Consider the following 18,240-nt stretch of genomic DNA (forward strand, 5'->3'; position numbering starts at 1 on the left):
ACTGTTTAGTAGTAGGGGTTTTGGGGCTTTGGAATCTTCCTCTATTTCTAGGGAATTGCCCTCCTCTATATTGTCCCCGAAAACCTCCTCTATACTGTCCTTGGTAACTGGACGGTGTGGCTTGTGAGGTGCTGGCTTGTGTGCTTTGACCCCGAAACCCCCCTCGAAAGGGCGTTTTACGGAATGAGCTGTAATTCCCTCTGCTCTGCGGGGAGTAGAGTGCGCCCATGGCTTTGGCAGTGTCCGTATCTTTTTTGAGTTTCTCAATCGCTGTGTCCACTTCTGGACCGAACAGTTCTTTTTCATTAAAAGGCATATTGAGAACTGCTTGTTGAATCTCTGGTTTAAATCCAGACGTTCGGAGCCATGCATGCCTTCTGATAGTTACAGATGTATTAATTGTCCGTGCAGCTGTATCTGCAGCGTCCATGGAGGAGCGGATCTGGTTGTTGGAGATGGCCTGACCCTCCTCAACCACTTGTTTTGCCCTATTTTGGAAGTCTTTGGGCAGATGTTCAATGAGATGTTGCATCTCGTCCCAGTGGGCTCCGTCATAGCGCGCAAGTAGTGCCTGGGAGTTCGCGATGCGCCACTGGTTTGCAGCTTGTGCTGCGACTCTTTTACCAGCTGCATCAAACTTGCGGCTTTCTTTATCTGGGGGTGGTGCATCTCCAGATGTGTGAGAGTTGGCCCTTTTCCTAGCTGCTCCTACAACAACAGAGTCTGGTGGCAGCTGTGTTGTGATGAAAGCCGGGTCTGTAGGAGGCGGCTTATACTTTTTTTCCACCCTTGGTGTGATTGCCCTACTTTTGACCGGGTCCTTAAATATGTCTTTTGCGTGCCGGAGCATACCAGGGAGCATAGGCAGGCTTTGGTAGGAGCTGTGGGTGGAGGAGAGTGTGTTGAACAGGAAATCATCCTCGACCTGTTCTGAGTGGAGGCTTACGTTGTGAAATTGTGCTGCTCTAGCCACCACCTGAGAGTACGCGGTGCTGTCTTCTGGTGGAGATGGTTTTGTAGGGTATGCCTCTGGGCTGTTATCTGACACTGGGGCGTCGTATAGGTCCCATGCGTCCTGGTCTTGGTCACCCTGGCTCATGGTGGTGTGAGCTGGGGAGTGTGATGGCGTTTGTGCTGGTGAAACGTTAATCACGGGCGGAGGAGAGGGTGGTGGTGTAACTCTTTTCACCACTTTTGTTTGTGGTACTTGTTCCGCCTGGAACTCCAACCTTCTCTTTCTCCTAATGGGGGGAAGGGTGCTTATTTTTCCTGTCCCCTGCTGAATGAAGATACGCTTTTGCGTATGGTCCGCATCAGTTGCTTGTAGCTCTTCCTCAAACCTATGCTTCTGCATTTGGGAGGTTAGCGAGTGCTCTTCTGTATAAGAGCCTGAAGCTGGGTCGCTTGCAGTTTGTTTCGGCGTCGAAACTGTGTCTGCGTGTTTTTTCGGCTCCGAGGTGACTTTTTTCCTTTTCGGTGCCGAAACCTCTCGGCGTCGATCTGTTTCGGTGCCGCTGTCTCGGCGTCGAGCCGTGTCCACACCGGCATCTCGGTGTCGAGGCTTGTCTCCAGCACTTTCTCGGTCCCGAGAAGGCTGCGTGCCGGTGTCTCGACCGGAGTCGGACGATCTCGGCACTGTTTGGGCCTTTTTCGGTGCCGACGGTCGGTCACCGATTTTATGGGTTGAGCCATGGCCTGGTGGCAGTGGCGTCCCCTGGGCCTTGTAAATGTTTCTTTGTGTGGTTTTCGACGTCTTACTCACGGTTTGTGTATCGTCGAATCCTTCGGAGTCTGAGTCTTGGATCGAGAAGGTACCTTCCTCTTCCTGTTCCTCGAACTCCCGTTGGGCTGTCGGTGCGGACGCCATTTGAAGTCTTCTGGCTCGACGGTCTCGGAGTGTTTTTCGGGACCGGAACGCACGACAGGCCTCGCAGGTGTCTTCGCTGTGCTCAGGTGACAGGCACAGGTTGCAGACCAAGTGTTGGTCTGTGTAGGGGTATTTATTGTGGCATTTGGGGCAGAATCGGAACGGGGTCCGTTCCATCGGCGTTCCTCAGCACGCGGTCGGGCCGACCAGGCCCCGACGGAGGATCGAAAAACTACCCCGAAGGGCACCGGAGCTCTTCGATCTTCGATGCGGTGTTGAATCTAAGTACGCCGATCCCGAACGCAACAATACCGACGAAAATCTTCCGAAATTAACTATTTTTTCCGTTCCGAAACTCGGAGCGACAGGAACACGTCCGAACCCGATGGCGGAAAAAAAACAATCGAGGATGGAGTCGACGCCCATGCGCAATGGAGACAAAAGGAGGAGTCACTCGGTCCCGTGACTCGAAAGACTTCTTCGAAGAAAAACAACTTGTAACACTCCGGCCCAACACCAGATGGCGAGCTATTGCAGAACATGCGTATCTACAGCGACAGATGCCATCGAACATCTTCTTCTGAGTGGTTTTCGACGTCTTACTCACGGTTTGTGTATCGTCGAATCCTTCGGAGTCCGATTCTTGGATCGAAAAGGTTCCCTCCTCTTCTTGTTCCTCGAACTCCCGGTGGGCTGTCGGCGTGGACGCCATCTGAAGTCTTCTGGCTCGACGGTCTCGGAGTGTTTTTCGGGACCGGAACGCACGACAGGCCTCGCAGGTGTCTTCACTGTGCTCAGGTGACAGGCACAGGTTGCAGACCAAGTGTTGGTCTGTATAGGGGTATTTATTGTGGCATTTGGGACAGAAACGGAACGGGGTCCGTTCCATCGGCGTTCTTCTGCACGCGGTCGGGCCGACCAGGCCCCGACGGGGGATCGAAAAAATTACCCCGAAGGGCACCGGAGCTCTTCGATCTTAGACGCGGTGTTGAATCTAACTACGCCGATCCCGAACGCAACAATACCGACGAAAATCTTCCGAAATTAGCTATCTTTCCGTTCCGAAACTCGGAGCGACAGGAACACGTCCGAACCCGATGGCGGAAAAAAAACAATCGAAGATGGAGTCGACGCCCATGCGCAATGGAGACAAAAGGAGGAGTCACTCGGTCCCGTGACTCGAAAGACTTCTTCGAAGAAAAACAACTTGTAACACTCCGGCCCAACACCAGATGGCGAGCTATGCAAAACATGCGTATCTACAGCGACAGATGCCATCGAACATAATGTTACAGTTGAAAGCAGTTTTTAAAGAAGCTACAACTCTCCTTTAATAAACTAATTGGTAAATTTATCTGAAGCATTAACACCAAACATTTAGAATGCAGAACATTTTAATGTGTTGATTAAAAAAAGCTGTGCTTGTTTACACAGGAAGGACGTATACTTTAAGTAAATTAGAAGTGCTTTTACTGCTTTTGTTTACATGGTTGGCAGGAGCTGCAGTACCAAAGGTGTCATACGTTAACATGCGCACTAGCAACACCTTAATCTTTGCAGATGCTAGTTCTTTGTGAACGCATAAGTGAGAATGCCTTTAAGAAGCAGGGCACAGGCCCTAAAGCTTTTGATGATGCCCAATCCCAGGAATTAACCTAATGAATTTAATGGCCAGTCACTCACTGCAGTGTGTAACCGTGTTAAGGTTTTCTTCTGTGTGCAGTTTCATCCTCTCTGTGCCCTGCATTAATAGAGTGTGCGCCAGGTGCCCAAGCACGCATCTTACAGGGAGCACCGCCCCAGTCCAGGATCACCTCTGGGTGCATGCGAGCACATTTATCACACACCTTTGAGTAGTGACCAGAGTACAGGCACCAGAATCACACCTCATGTGGGGCCACAAGGACATTTGCTTTCTGCAGTCTGGTTTAACACCAGTAGTTTCTGGAGGGGACATCATTCCCTGGCACACTGCATTTTGATTTAGAAATCGTGGGACAACCAACCACATTGGGAGTGGTGTTCTGGCTGAACACTGGAAGGTGCAGAAAGAAAGGAACTGACATAAGCATGCAGGGGTTGCGCTTATATGCGGCTGTACTCTGTCACTTCCGTGACGCCGCAGAGCCAACACAGACACACAATGTCATCTAGAATTAGGCCAGAGCACTGCTGAAGAAAAATGTCTGGATCTAGTCTTCTACCTGGTGAGCATCCTAAGCCGAGGAGTCTGCAGTTAGAAGCATCCATCAAAAAACCCAACATCAAAACAAAGACATTTTATGGAATCCAAAACACACCTGGATGTTAAACCAGAGAACACTCAGGAATATCGAACAAAAGCACATTTTGGAATCTAAAACCCAACATCATCTAATAAAGGAATACTGTGCAATCCACACCCTAGCCAGACATCATATGATGGAAGTTTCTAGTGCCTAAAACTGAGTCAGGCATCACCAAACAGGAGCACTCTGGAATACAAAAACAATAATCATCCCACAAAGGAATACTCTAGAGCACAAAAAAAACAATAAAATGGATGGGTGAAAAGAAACAGTTTATTTTTCTCATTTTGTTTTCTGACTTACTTAATTTTTTAACCCCCATTATGCACGGCCCTTGGGTGTGCAGCAGAAGCAGGGCCTGTGGCTATAGCCTGCTCCCAACCCACCATGGCCACCTCAATCACCCTGTACATTGCCTTTGGCAGTGCACCACAGGGCTTGGCTGCAGGGGCAGGCCCTGTCCCCATCCCGCCATGGTTGCCCACTACACACAGCCTGCCATGTACTGATTCTGCACTGTGCAGCCTTCAGCAAAGCCCTGTGCACAACCACCTTCCACTGTGTGCAGTGAGGGTTGGTTGCAGGGCTTGCCTGGCTTTGCACTGGGCTTAATTTACTAGCTGCCAGATTCAATGCACATTAATTGAACAGTGCCAAAGGTATTACTCAATGAAACTCTCATTGCCCTGCTGTTTACCATTTCCCCCGACTGATCTGTTCAAAACATTCCATAAAGAACATTAGGCTAAACCTTCTAAAGGTCTGCTCAATTTTGAGTGGATTCATCAAACAGTGCCAAATGTATTAGCAGATGAACAGTTCTTTCACCCCCCCCCCCCTTTTGAAATCTTCCTTCCTTAATGGGCCTGTATGAAATCGAGAAAAACAAGGGTAGGGTCAACATGCCAAGTCTGTCAAACTATATGCAGATCCATCAGACGGTGCCAAACATATTAGTAAAAAAAAAAATTTTAAGCCCTCCTTTAACTACTTCCGCCTTGATGGATCTGCACAAAACATGAAATACCTGCACTGGGTGTAACCTGCTAACTGCCTGGCACATTTGATGCCCATTTACCAAACAAAGCTAGTTATAGTTTTATTGCTCCCCCTATTTTGGATTACCACAAAACATGACATACCAATCAAGAACCAAACCTTCCAAGCTTCTGTCAAATTTTGCGCAGATTAATCACTCAGTGCCAATGTTATAACAAACACTTTCCACCTCTCCACTCTGACCCCCCCCGCAAGAGGAGCTGCACAACCTAAAGAATACTCACACAGCAGTGCTTGATAAAGGTGTGTAGCACTGACCAAGCGGTAATCCTGCAGATATCTGCTATGGGAATGTTACCTAGGAAAGGTGAAGTGGCACACGGTTTGCTTTTGGATCAGGCTCAACGGGCACCGGGAGTGTCTGCCTGGCCTTGGTACACCAAGTCTGGCTGTAGAAGACAATCCATCTCATGGTGACTGATTACGAGTTGGGGTGGGCTCTGAGGGTTTTGATTGAGGCTATAAAAAGGTGCCTGGACATACAAAAAGGCATAGTTGTATCAGTGTAGTACACAAGCACCCTCAATATCTAGGGTATGCGGGGCCTTTTCGTGACACACTGACTGCAGGAAGAAGACAGGCAGTCTGGTTCATGTGAAAGGGTGAAACAAACCTGGGATTGGGCCATAGGACAACCCTATCTTTGTGAAACTGGAAGAGTGTTACTGTATTGTAAGAGCTTTGAGCTCACTAATGCATCTGAAGGAGGTGATCGCCACCCAGAAACAGCTTCCATGGTAGGTCGCATGAATGAAGAGTATCAACAGGTGGTCCCAGGAGTCATGCGAGGACAACATTCAGGTTCCACACAGGATGAGGGGGTGTTTTGTGAGGTATTATCCCTTTTGAGGCCCTCCAGGAAGGATTAATGATAGGACCTGGAGGAGTGACGAGTGACGTCTGTTCTGTAAATACGCTACACCTGGGTTAGATGTAAGCATATACAAGTGTAGGAAAGGCCTGCAGGTGTAGGAGGTAGCAGACAATCTCTTGCACACAGAGCTTGAAAGGATTTGTTTGGAAATACAGTAGGGAATGAATGTCTTCCACTTATCAGTATAACAGGTGCAGGTTGTGGGTTTGCGTGTCTCTCGTAGGATAAGCATGCACTCTCCAGGAAGTTTGAGGTACCTAATCTTTAAGAACTCAAGTGCCACATAGCAAAAAGTCACCTGTCTGTGACCTGAGTGTCTGAGCTAGCCCTAATTCTCAGTGAGAAGGTCAGGTCTCACCAGGAGCTTTTCGTGTTTGGCTTCCATCTTCAGGAGCACTGAGTAACAAGGCTGTCTTGCCCGGGTTGGTGCTACTACTACAACAGTCCAACACCTGGCCCATCTTCCTCGAAAAGAACTATTGCTCTTGAGTTCCAGCAACCTTCTACATATTGCCAATCAGCATGTTTACTGGCCCGAGCTCAGAAGGAGTTTCTGGTCCCTGTGCTCAACGTATATTAACATCTGAGACACCCTCAGACTACAGAGCTGGGTTGGCGAGAGGCACAAATTACAGTCAATGATTTAGACTGTGCAAGCATTCCTCCCATCACATTTTTTAAGTAAACATATCAGAGAAGACAGAGAACTCCAAAATATAAAACAAGGGACAGTGTGCACATCTTCCAAGAACCCTAGACTGAGCAAATACGTTTAAATAACCAGCTTCCAACTGAAGGCAGTGATGACAAAGTCATGGGTAGGCCGGGCTTTTTTGCTTTTTTAGAATTTGTACTGAGTTCTTCATTTTCTACTTAGTTTCTGTGAGCTGGAGATTGGAACACTGAAACAAAGTACTTGGGTAAAATGTACATCTACTGCCCCACTACCTGCAATAAAATAACCCTGAGCATGGCCCATAATAACCCTACTACTGAGGTAAAGGCATCCTTACCCACACAGTTCTGCCAAACACCTCAATCCTGACCTTACACCATGCTACTGGAGGACAGATGTCCACACAGCTCCAACAAAGCACATCACTTCTGAGTTGTAGATATCTTGCTATTCCAGCAGTTATAATGAAGTCACAATTCTGCCAAAGCACCAGAATACTACACTGCAGCAACCATAGCTCTCACAACTGTGAGACGCAACATGAAGGCAGATGCAGGTGCTCTAGCCCACTGTCCTGTAACTATGGCAACGGAGAACAGCTCAGCTAGCAGCATGTCTTGTGAGGTTAGAAAATACCACACATGCAACAGCAGGTCAGGTCTTTGAGCCCTGGGTTATGTTGAGTCTGTGCTGTACAAACAATATCTCTACAGAAGGAGATCATTAAACAAGAGTTGCCCATTAGGGGAGAGCCAAGTGCATCTGAACATTTTTGTTTCTTCTTCTGAGGCTCTACCTGCCTGAGTTAACTATAGAAAGGAGTGGGAGGTGTAAAGGGAGGGCATGGGGGGAGAGGTCAAGTATTCTTTTACTTACGGTACAAAGCAATATGCCATTTCTGCATTGGGAAAACTCCAAAAATACATCTGTACGTTCCTAAAAAACAAAAAAGAGAGAAATAGTTGGTATAATCAGAGAGCTTTAATTTATTGAGCATTCAAACGATCTCAAAGCTGATGGCAGCCCTGATTCCATTATCCCCTCCAGCCAGAGGGTGCAAGCGAATAAAACAGCATTAGGAGACTTAACTGTGGCAGAGGTGCACATGGTACAGACATTTGTTTCCTACAACGGGTCCCCTTCTGAAGGCGTGGAGGCATAAATGAGCGCTTTACCCAGAATGCCTCTTGGCACATAGCCAAAAGTACTCTCCTTCAAGGGAGAACAAAAGGTAAGGAGGGAAGCTGTGGTTGCATTATTAATCATTAGCACTAGTACAGCACACAATCTGCCATTTGTATGGAGTTGCACCACTTTGAGAGTGCGAGTATGACCCGTCTCAAAGTTTCCACCTCAACAGGAGTCTGGTTCGATTTCGAGGAGGTAAACAGTGAGTAGGATGAGTAGGTCACTTTGAATGAGTTGTGTGCTTTGGCCGAGTAAGCCGAATGATGCGACAACTGGTGTGCTATCAGATGTGTGCGCCCTTGTCAGGAAACCAATAACCATATATGGCAAACTTATGCAGTGCTCTACGTACGAACAAAGTGTTTTCTACTGTGTGCAGCAAACAGAGCAGTATAAAGGTTTGCTCACCTGAAAGAGTAGCTACGCACTCAGTTACAACAAAAGCCCAATCTTAGTAGATGCATTCCTGTTCCCTTCACTGGAGCGCTGGGCAGGTGCGCCGTACCCTAGGTACTGGAGTGAGCCCACTGCTAAAGCCAGGTGCTAGTGATAACCACCTCGCTGGTTAATGTCCCATTACAAGTCATTAAAGTCTAAGTTTTAAGTGGTCATAGGACCACCTGAGCAGAAACGAACAAGTTACTTACCTCTAATAGCGCTCCTTCTGGTGGGCACTCAATGTACCTGCAGATCCCTCACCTTCTGAACATTACCCAGATGTCAGACTGGACCCACCAAATCTTTAGCAGTACCCTTACGCACCATTAGGTGGTGTCAAGTGGCTTAGCACCAGTATCCTTCTGCTCCAGAAGTGACATACAAAGCCGCATACAGGCATCACCCATGCGCATCAGTTGCTTCCTAGGATGTCTGCGCCCCCAGACACAGAGCCCAACAGATAGGTTGTGATCAGTGTGCAAAACTCTAGACTTGAAACTTTTTAACTGGAAAAGAGTCCAGTTCACTGTAAAGGGAGGTGGGAGGGTTGGTGAGAAATGTTTGGTGTCCACCAGAAAAAGAGTTACCAAAGGTAAGTAACTTGTCCTTCTGATGGATACTCAACTACAGATTCCTCGCCTTTTGAATAGACACCAAATCTGTGCCTCCCAGGTAGTGGGTCTGTGAAGAGACTCAACCAGAAAGCCCTGCAAGCCCCAGCAGGGAAAGTGCTTTTCTCATTGGACATGGCTGTCCGGACAGTAGTGCTTCATGCATGTGTGATACAACACTGACAAAGCAGCCTGGCAAATGTTCAGAACAGGCACTCCGCTTGCCACTGCAGTGGTAACAGCCTTGGCTTTGGAGGAATGAACCTGAAAGCCTTCTGGAGGAATGAACCTGAAAGCCTTCTGGAGGCTGCTCTTTAGCCAATGCATACCAGATTTTGATGCAGAAAACAATCCAATTATAAATGTTTCTTTACTGCACTGCTTTGCCCTTCTTCTCTCCAGCGAATTTAACAGAGAGCTGATCATCCACACATTGTTCCCCCTCAAAAAATGAATGCAAAAGCTTAAAGCCCCTTAGGGGTCTAACTAGTAGTACCTCTCCTACCCATTCGAGGTGGGTCGGATCAAAGAATTCTGGTAGAGTGATAGATTGCCGAATATGAAAGGGAGTCACGACTTTAGGTAAGAAGGCCATCAGACTCCTCAGGACTAATTTGTCTGCAATGCATCGGCTCGAAAAGTGAACAGGCAAGGAATGTTCAGACCAAATTGACATCCCACTGTTGCATCAAAAACAGCTTTGGAGGAAACGTGTGTCAAACCCTTAATAAATCTCACCACAATAGGCAATTTCAACAAGGATGCTTGTTTCGGCAAACGCAGAAAGGCTGAAAGGGTCGACCAATAACATTTTACACTGCCTACTGCAAAGCTTTGCTGGGCTAAGGACCAAAAAAAGGTTATCCAGCACCCTTGCCTATAACTTGTCTGTATACTGGGCACCGCATCAAGTAGCAAATCTGTCCAGTACCTGGCAAAACTGGAGTTTGTAGAAGGGCACTTAACAGCAACAATGACATTCACTACCTCAGCCAGCAAATCGAACACAGTCCATTGCCGCCACTCAATCCCAGGGGTGCAAGTTGTGTAAATTCAGTTGGTGGGCCCTGCACTGTTGCGGGGACAGAAGTCCTTCCTGAAGCAGCAGCGTCACCGGAGGACAGATCAAATATTCTGGGTACCAGACTCTCCTGGCTCAACTCTGAGCCATCGGGATAACTTGAGCCCAGTAATTTTTTACCTTCTTCAGAACTCCGGGCAGGAGAGGAAGGGGCGGGAAGGGGTAAAAAGAGTGTCTTGTTTCAATCCAACCAGAATGTGTCTCCTAAAGAGTGTTCTTGTGGGAAATCCACACATTTGTTGACATGGCACTAAGCTCTAGCCAGGATTCCTTCCACTGATGGAAGACACCATGTGTCACCCCAGGATGTAGGCATCACTCATGATCTGACAGACTATGTCTGATCAGTTTGCCCGCTCTCTGGCATTCAGGATTTCCGTCAGATGGCTGAGGGCCAGAAAGGTGCCTTGGAACTCCAGCCAGAATCAGACGTGCAAAACCTCCTGACGCAGGACCAAATACCCTACACCGCCCTGCTTGTGGCAGCATCACATGGTGGAAGTGTTATCTGTGAAAACCTGCACCACCCTCTCCTTGATCAACATCCTGAAGGTTCACAGCTCCAGAAAACTGATGTGGACCTAACCCTCAACTGGAGTCCAGACTCCACTGATTTCCACCTCCCTGGGGTGATACTCTCCCCCTCTCAAACCCAGTAGTGATGCATCCGCGATCACTGTCTGCTCTGGCTGGGGAAGGGAAATTGTTTCTAGTTCAAACGGTTCAAAAGTTACTAAAAGTGCAGCGACGGGTGTTGCAGCGCAGTGGAAGGCCCTTTGCAAGGCTGGACTGCTTATTGCTACATTTTGGTGTTAAATAGGCACCAATAAGGTGCAATAAATACCCAGATAGTTACTAAGTTAAGAATTATGAAATAATTAACGAATACTATTGCAAAATGTGCCGCATTATGCCACATAATTTGGCTTTTCTTGCCGGATAATTAACTTAACCGTACTGCATAATTTGGCCTTCTCCTGCCACATAATTACAGTGCCACGGGTATAAGGTATCTTCAGTGTAATGAGAGGGGAGCAAGTCATTCCACTCACCATCATCATCATCATCTGTGGGTACACCAGGATCCAGCAAAGGCTCAGAGTCAGAACGAAAAAGACAGTTGAGCCTCTGCTCATAGCTGTGATGAGGTAGAGGTACAAGGCTAGAATCAGGCTGTATGACAATCGATTGCGCAGCTGTAAATTCGTAGGGCAACATCTGTAGAGCTCAGGCTGATCATCCTCCAGCTGGGGTGCCAGAAACTGGCAATGATCGGGAGCCCAGAGTAAACATCTGGTAAGGGCCCAGCAAATGGACCCAAGTGGACAGATGGCACCAGGGAGGGACTAACCAGTGGTAACCCGATTGAATGCCCCTGCAGTTCCTTATCAATCAAAGGGGTGCTAAAGTTCACAGAATATGTGCAACACAGCCTCCTCGAAGGGCTCGATCTGTTGTGGGGTCAAAGATGGCCTAGGAAACTCAGGATGTGTCGGGATCAATGGAGGAATCGGCTCAGTGACTGGCGACCTTGATGGAGTACAACTCACATGTTGATGTTACTGCACCTTCTCGTTCGAGCCATAGTGGGGATGCAGTTTTTATGCTGGCGCTCGGCATTGGACTTACCTAAGAACTTCTAAAAGGAAATGGAACGGCTGCAGCAACTGTCCCATGACTGGGACTGAGTCCGGGCCTGTGACTTTCTTGTGTTCAGCGATGGCTCTTCTTCGGCTGTTCCCAAATCGCTTTTGGATGCAAGAGGGTGCACTGATCAAATGACTTAGAGTGGTGGCCTGAGCCCCGGCAGCAGAGACAATTCATGCACATCCGTGACATCTGCTTCATTCAGTCGTGGCATGGCTTGAAAACTCTTGTTTTCAGTGTGGACATCATTCCCTAGCACACTGTGAAAGTTTGGAAGTCGTCCGAAGACCCTATATATATCTATATCCACTCTGTCACTTCCAGGGTGGTGTGGAGTTAATGGGAAGAAGCAAGACGCCACACCGTGCATTGTGCGGGAGCACCACTTCTATGAAAACTCAGATCCAGGCTGGCACCTGGGGGATATTCTAACGTGAGGAATCTGAAGTAAGAAGTATTCATCAGATTTTTTCTTTTCTTTTGCTAATAAACCCTTTCAGACTTCGATTAGCCTGTGCACAGATTTTCTTTGACATCGAGATGCTGGAATGGGAACAAATATTTTTCTGCCTGCTTTATAGGGAGCCTTACTATCAGGGGTCATCAAACCAGTTTGGGTGGGACCAGTTTGGTTTTCCATGGAAGGGATTAAACGTAAATGTCCTTCTAAAGAGCCTTTCCCTGTTTTACTATTACTTTTAAGGCATTTTGAAATGACCACTCATTAACATAGTTTTCACGGCAAGTCAGAGGCTAGTAAACTGGGGATGAAGGGCATTCATCCACACAGCTGCTATATCAAGCTGTTTCAGAAGACTGAAGAGTTGGATTGTACATAGACATACTTCTGTAGCCCGTCACCTGCAAGAAGGGGGCACAGAGCCCCTCAACCAGAAGGAAGTGGTGGGAGGCTGTGTGAGCCACATGTTCGCCTCGGGAGTCCAGCCTTGTAAGGTTCCCAAGATACAGAACACAGCTGGAAGTCTGAATCCTTAAGGAAGGCAAACAGACCCGTTCATACGTGGTGCCGGTCTTGAAAGAAGACACCACTGCCCAACTACAGGTGGGAATGGGACAACCCCAACCAAGAGACGTGCGTTTTGTCCGCAAAAAGATCAGTGCGGACGGATATTATGTTAAAACCCAGGAACACAATTGGGTATCTGAAGGACTCTTATAAAGCATATAACTGGTCAGGCACTGGGATTGAGAAGCCTCTTTATTAGAACTGAGAAGTGCAAAGACAACTTATGCTTACTATGAGCGGGTAACTGGGAAGAAGAGTCTCCACAGGAAGACAATGACTCCAATGTCAACACCAAGCGCTGATATGGTAACTGAGAAGGAGGCAACACCATCAACTGGCCTAGGATCAGAACCGACTGCTGTGAGTCAGGCAACTCATAGCTCCTCTGAAGCTTGGAAGCTGTGCACTGTCCTATCAGAAGACAAGACCCTTTGGCCTGACTGAGGGCAAGCGGCAGCCTGGAGCTGGGAGTCATGCTGTGTGACTGGACAGAGAAGAAGCCCCCAGTGTCTACTTGTGAGGATTGCGTGCAGGAACATTCAGGGACAGTCCAAGCTGAATGGACAAAACAGTGTGGCACCAAACTGACACTTTAAAATGCTATAACTTTCCAGTGAGTAATCCAATTTTCGTTGGTTTGGCTTCATAAAATACTTTTTGAGTTTACTAAGTTGGTCTGGGAGATTTGCTAAGTGGCTTCTTGATCCAAGGTTTGTGCTGGTATTGTTTTAGGAGAAGTTGTGCATGCTGGCGGGAAGATTTGCCCAACCAAGCAATCCGCGTTCCTACACACACTCAAAGTAGTCAGCTGCACCCAAAAATAAAGGCTGTGTGATGTACCAGTGCAGTATCTCTGGTGCGCTGTAGTGGAGACACGATGGGTTTCTAGAGCAGTTTTCGACACAACAGCATTTTAGCTGCGCATCACACTGAAATATGAACCCAGACCCTACTTCCAACCCCTCGGGTACACGAGTGACGACAGTGACTGTTTTTCATTTTCCGCAATAGTAGTACAACACAGCTCCTTGAAGCTCTAGTACTACTCCCTCTAGCTGCTCAGAAGGGACGGCTCACCTTCTGATCCATGTTTCCGTGCAGTCGCAGAAGATTTAGTCTTCGAGTTGCCACTGGGGTCGGTTCAGGACTCTCTGCTTCAGGGACTGTGTTCAAAACGTTGTTAAAAAGCATGTAGTGAAACTCCACCAGCTCACAGCTAGGAAAGAAGACTATCATCTTCTGCTTCTTTTCATACTAGAAGAAAGAGGAAACAGAAGAGCAATGTGTGAAAAAGAAAGAATAACACTTTCAGGTCTTTGTAGGGGGTTCATTTTATAAACTCTTTCCAAGGAGACCTCCACTCCAGCAGCATCAACCGTCACCTCTGGGGTGCAGACAAGAATGTTAGTCAATGAAGGGACCTCCAAGACATACCCTGACCGCATACAAGCGTCAACAGTAACAGTGCCAATCATTTGCAACTTCATAACAACCAGGTTCCTCCCCCTTTGATTTGGCCTCACATAACGAGCTTTCCCAAATTCCCACACGAAAAGGTCTGTAACGTGCTTGTGCTGCTAGACAGCATACTTTCCTCTGGTTGCTACCCAAACAAGATCTCTTAATCAATTTTCCACAATGTACCTCTCTTAAAAGAGTTTCTGCCACTCTTCCACCTCTATCAGAAAGATATGTCTAGTTTTCGTCGAGTTATGCTATATGCTGCAACAACATTTATATTGGTCTCCCAAATAAATCACTCTAAATCATCCCAGAGTGCAGAACCATGCAGCCCAACTCCTGTTTGACTTGAAATGACATGACCACATCAAGGCGGCACCCAGGTCTCTCCACTGGCACCCAGTGAGAGAAAGACTGAATTAAAACCGCCTATCTTGTCAATACAGTACTATATGGCTTCTCACTGAACTACTGTGCCATGTGACCCCTAACCTTGCAACTAGAAGCCTAAGATCTGCCAAGTGAGACTTACTGCCTGTACGACCAACAGAATACAAGAAATTCAACAGAAGATGCCTTGGTGGACAGGGCTCATGTTTGTTGAACTCTCTAGCACAACTACTCAACTAGAAACTGACTCTCTCAGATTCAGGAGAGTTTCAAAAGAAAGCCACCTCTCCAGTCAGATGTATGGTTAGCCCTCTCCCAGGTGCTGGCTTGTATTCACCCACATCTTATCAGATGGTGCCCCATGCTTGTCAGATGCCCAAGACCGGCTACTGCATACTCTATTTCAGACTTTCTGCTACACTTCTGAGGCCTTCTTATCACCATATAGCAGCACTGAGGGAGAAGGGTTCACAAAAGCTAACTCCACCCTCCTGCTGGCTGAATGACTGGTACATTTATGTCCATGATTATTATCCACTCATTTTTCAAAATATAATTATATCACAAAGTGCTCTGAAGCTATCTTCTAGGGGGTATGCCACATAAAAATTTAAATAATTAATAAACACTTAGGCCCTCATTTTGACATTGGCGGGAGGCAGAGGCCGCCCGCCAATTCCATCCCGCCATCAGGCCACCTGAAGCCCACCGGCCCTATTATGGCTTCCCCGCTGGGCCGGTGGCCGGAAAAAGAGTTTTCTCCCGCCGGCCCAGCGGGGAACAGGGCCTTAACATTGCAGCAGCACCCTTCGCGCATTACACTGCCCGTAATTCGAGGAGTGGAATGCAAGATGGGGCTGTGCATCTGAGTCCCTGCACTGCCCATGCCAACTGCATGGGCAGTGCAGGGGCCCCAGGGCCCCCCCCGAAGTTCCCCATTCCACCAGCCTTTCCATGGCGGTGTTTACTGCCATGGACAGGCTGGCGGATTACAACTGCCGGGACCGCCAGGCTGCAGAGAGCCTGGCACTGTCGGTGTTTTGACCATGGCCGCCAGTCATAATGTTGTGGCTGGAATGCCACTTTGGCGGCAGTCCGACCATGACCGTGACCCCCTTAATCTTATTATCCAACTCAGTTTCTGATTTATTAACCTCAAAAGAATTAAAAAGTGAGACAAACTAATGAGCTACAGTTTGCACATTGTTTTCTGTAGCTGATGCATTAACCCACTGAGCTGCACCCGTGCATTATTAACACAAAAATGTCTCTTCACTTTAAGCTTTTATGTAATGCAGACAAAATGGATGAGTGTATCAGAGCATTGTACACAGGGAGTCATAACTAAAGTCAAGAGCAAAAACAGATTCATGCATGAAAAGACAGGTACAACATATCACATAGATCCAACAAGCTTTAAAAAAACACCCACACAGTTTAGACAGAACCAAACCCAAAGGACAACAACCGGGTCAATGTTTTAAAGCTGTTGGATGAGAGATCATTCTGGTTGGTTTTGATATATCGTTTTTTTCAGAACACATTTTTATTTCTCAAAATAATGAACTAAAGTTGCCCGCCTTTGACCTTTCTAAATTAAAATATACATTTAGTATCTGGGAACATCACAGTGTATGTCTCTGTAACGTGTAATAAAAGAGCTGATTGGAAAAGGACGTTTAAAGAAACTCACCAGGGTCTTGTCAAGCACAAATGCAGCCAGCAGGACGAGACGCAGCTTACTGGGCACCACCACCACGTGCTGCTGCAGGTTCTCTGGGATGGCATAGCTATCCGGCCCAGGGGGTTCTGTAGGCCTTGGGTCTCCTTGCTCTCTAGGGGATGCCACTGGGACCTCCTCTGTGACGGACACATTGACAGGGTCCTTCAGACTGATGTCTGCCAAACGAACGACAGCTACAACCAGGAGACAAGAAGATGGAAAAAGATGTTATGTTTGTAGTCCTGAGTTGGGGATCAGAAGTGACCCAGACTCAGCTGGTGTCCTACTACAGTTACCCCAGAAAAAATTGTTCAGCCTTTTGAGAGCTTCTGTCAATTAGCACATCTAGTTGTTACACACAAACTCGGTTTGGAGTGCTTGATGGGGAACACGTCTGCAAATATTTACCTTGCACCATACTGCCCTCCCTTTATTTCTTTAAAATGATGCCTCCAGATAACCATTGCCCCATCACTCTTCCATTAAGACTGTGACACAAGAATGGCTGCAGCCTTTTGGCTATGTCAATGCTTGTTTTGTGTAGTTTTTGCAAAACTTAAATGTTAGGGAAACTGCTCAGCCCTCCTCAATCTAAATTTTAAAAAATGGCTAAGCACTAAAATATTTTTGATCTCAAAAAGCACACAGTGGTCTCGGCAGTGAAGACGAGTACTTTGTGTGCGGGTGTGCTCCACGCGAAAGGGGGAATGTTGTCACTCACATGTGAAAACCTTAGCCTATGGCTGATGTGGGCTGGCCTCCTGACTCATGCAGTATGCTGTAGAGGGCAGTAGAAAATGTGACTGACAGCATAACAGGCAATGGGCGAAGGGGGCTGGCTGAAAACCCACCAAAAATAGGAATAGTATACATATAATTTTAGTAAAATAAAAAGGTATTGGCTAATACTAGACCTAAAACAAAGGAGGGGGATAGAATTAATTGTATTTTCCCTCTAAAACCAAAAAGGACTATTTTTGCTTAAATACCAGTGAAACCCTTAGTAATTTCATAATTGGGAGTGTCTGTGAGAAATTATGGCATTTATGTATCTATGAGTGCAAGGGCTGGACTTCCTGTATCTCAGGAGGGAGGCTTCTTTGAATCAGAAGAGAAATATGGGCATTCAGAAAAACAAATAGCTTGTAAAAGAAAAGACTGCTGAAATTGCCAATATTGCACATGGACCCAGCTCTGCTTTTTTCCCCTTTGGCACCAAATGACAAATCAATATAGTTGACCCACCTTGGGACAGTGTGGCTGAGAGCAGCACGTTCTGCCGGACCTCACACTCCGCGTTCAATGCGTTCAGTATGGCGGTGATGTCCTTTTCAAAACCCAAGTCAAGAATTCTGCAAATAGCAAATGTTATTGTTAAACACTGAGACATCCCAGCAACTATGTCCCACACGGCTGGCAACTACTATGACAGTGTGAAAGGAAAACACAGGGGGTACCTTCCCCATTGAAGGTCCTACCATCCACTGTGTAAGGACCTATCACCCACTGATTGTTTTCTACACTTGAATGTGTCACTGCAAATTAATGACCGCACAATCACAGACATTTTTAAAAATAGAACGGGCTTCTATATCTCATGGATGGTGTCCCACCATGCTTCTCACCATGTTTCATTCAAGTTAAATGGCTTGATAATTTTCATTTTGTTATTTGTACATTGCACTGAGACACAAGAAAAAATCATTCCTAGCCTGCCTAAGCTGCAGAGGCAGCCTGTACTAGAAGTATTAAAGAAAACGGCCTCCAGCAACGTTCCGGTTTAGTAGGATGTAGGAAGTTGGCTCTGTATGCACTATTTCAAAGTAAGGAATAGTATGCACAGAGTCCAAGGGTTCCCCTTAGAGGCAAGATAGTGGCAAAAAGAGATAATACTAATGCTCTATTTTGTG

General features: G+C 47.0%; 1 protein-coding gene across 2 annotated transcripts in view; it reads right to left on the reverse strand.

Moving 5' to 3' along the window:
* The window catches only part of DDX31 (DEAD-box helicase 31), a 302,158-nt gene that overhangs the window by 197,210 nt on the left and 86,708 nt on the right, over nt 1-18,240 (reverse strand). For both annotated transcript variants that reach the window (XM_069237113.1, XM_069237114.1), the window contains 4 exons: nt 17,576-17,682; nt 16,301-16,524; nt 13,834-14,010; nt 7,641-7,700 (listed from right to left, as the gene is read on the reverse strand). In XM_069237113.1, coding sequence (XP_069093214.1) covers nt 7,641-7,700; nt 13,834-14,010; nt 16,301-16,524; nt 17,576-17,682 — 568 coding nt within the window. The remainder of the gene's footprint in view (nt 1-7,640; nt 7,701-13,833; nt 14,011-16,300; nt 16,525-17,575; nt 17,683-18,240) is intronic.

This window comes from Pleurodeles waltl, chromosome 6 (assembly GCF_031143425.1).
Source record: "Pleurodeles waltl isolate 20211129_DDA chromosome 6, aPleWal1.hap1.20221129, whole genome shotgun sequence".
NCBI lineage: Eukaryota > Metazoa > Chordata > Amphibia > Caudata > Salamandridae > Pleurodeles > Pleurodeles waltl.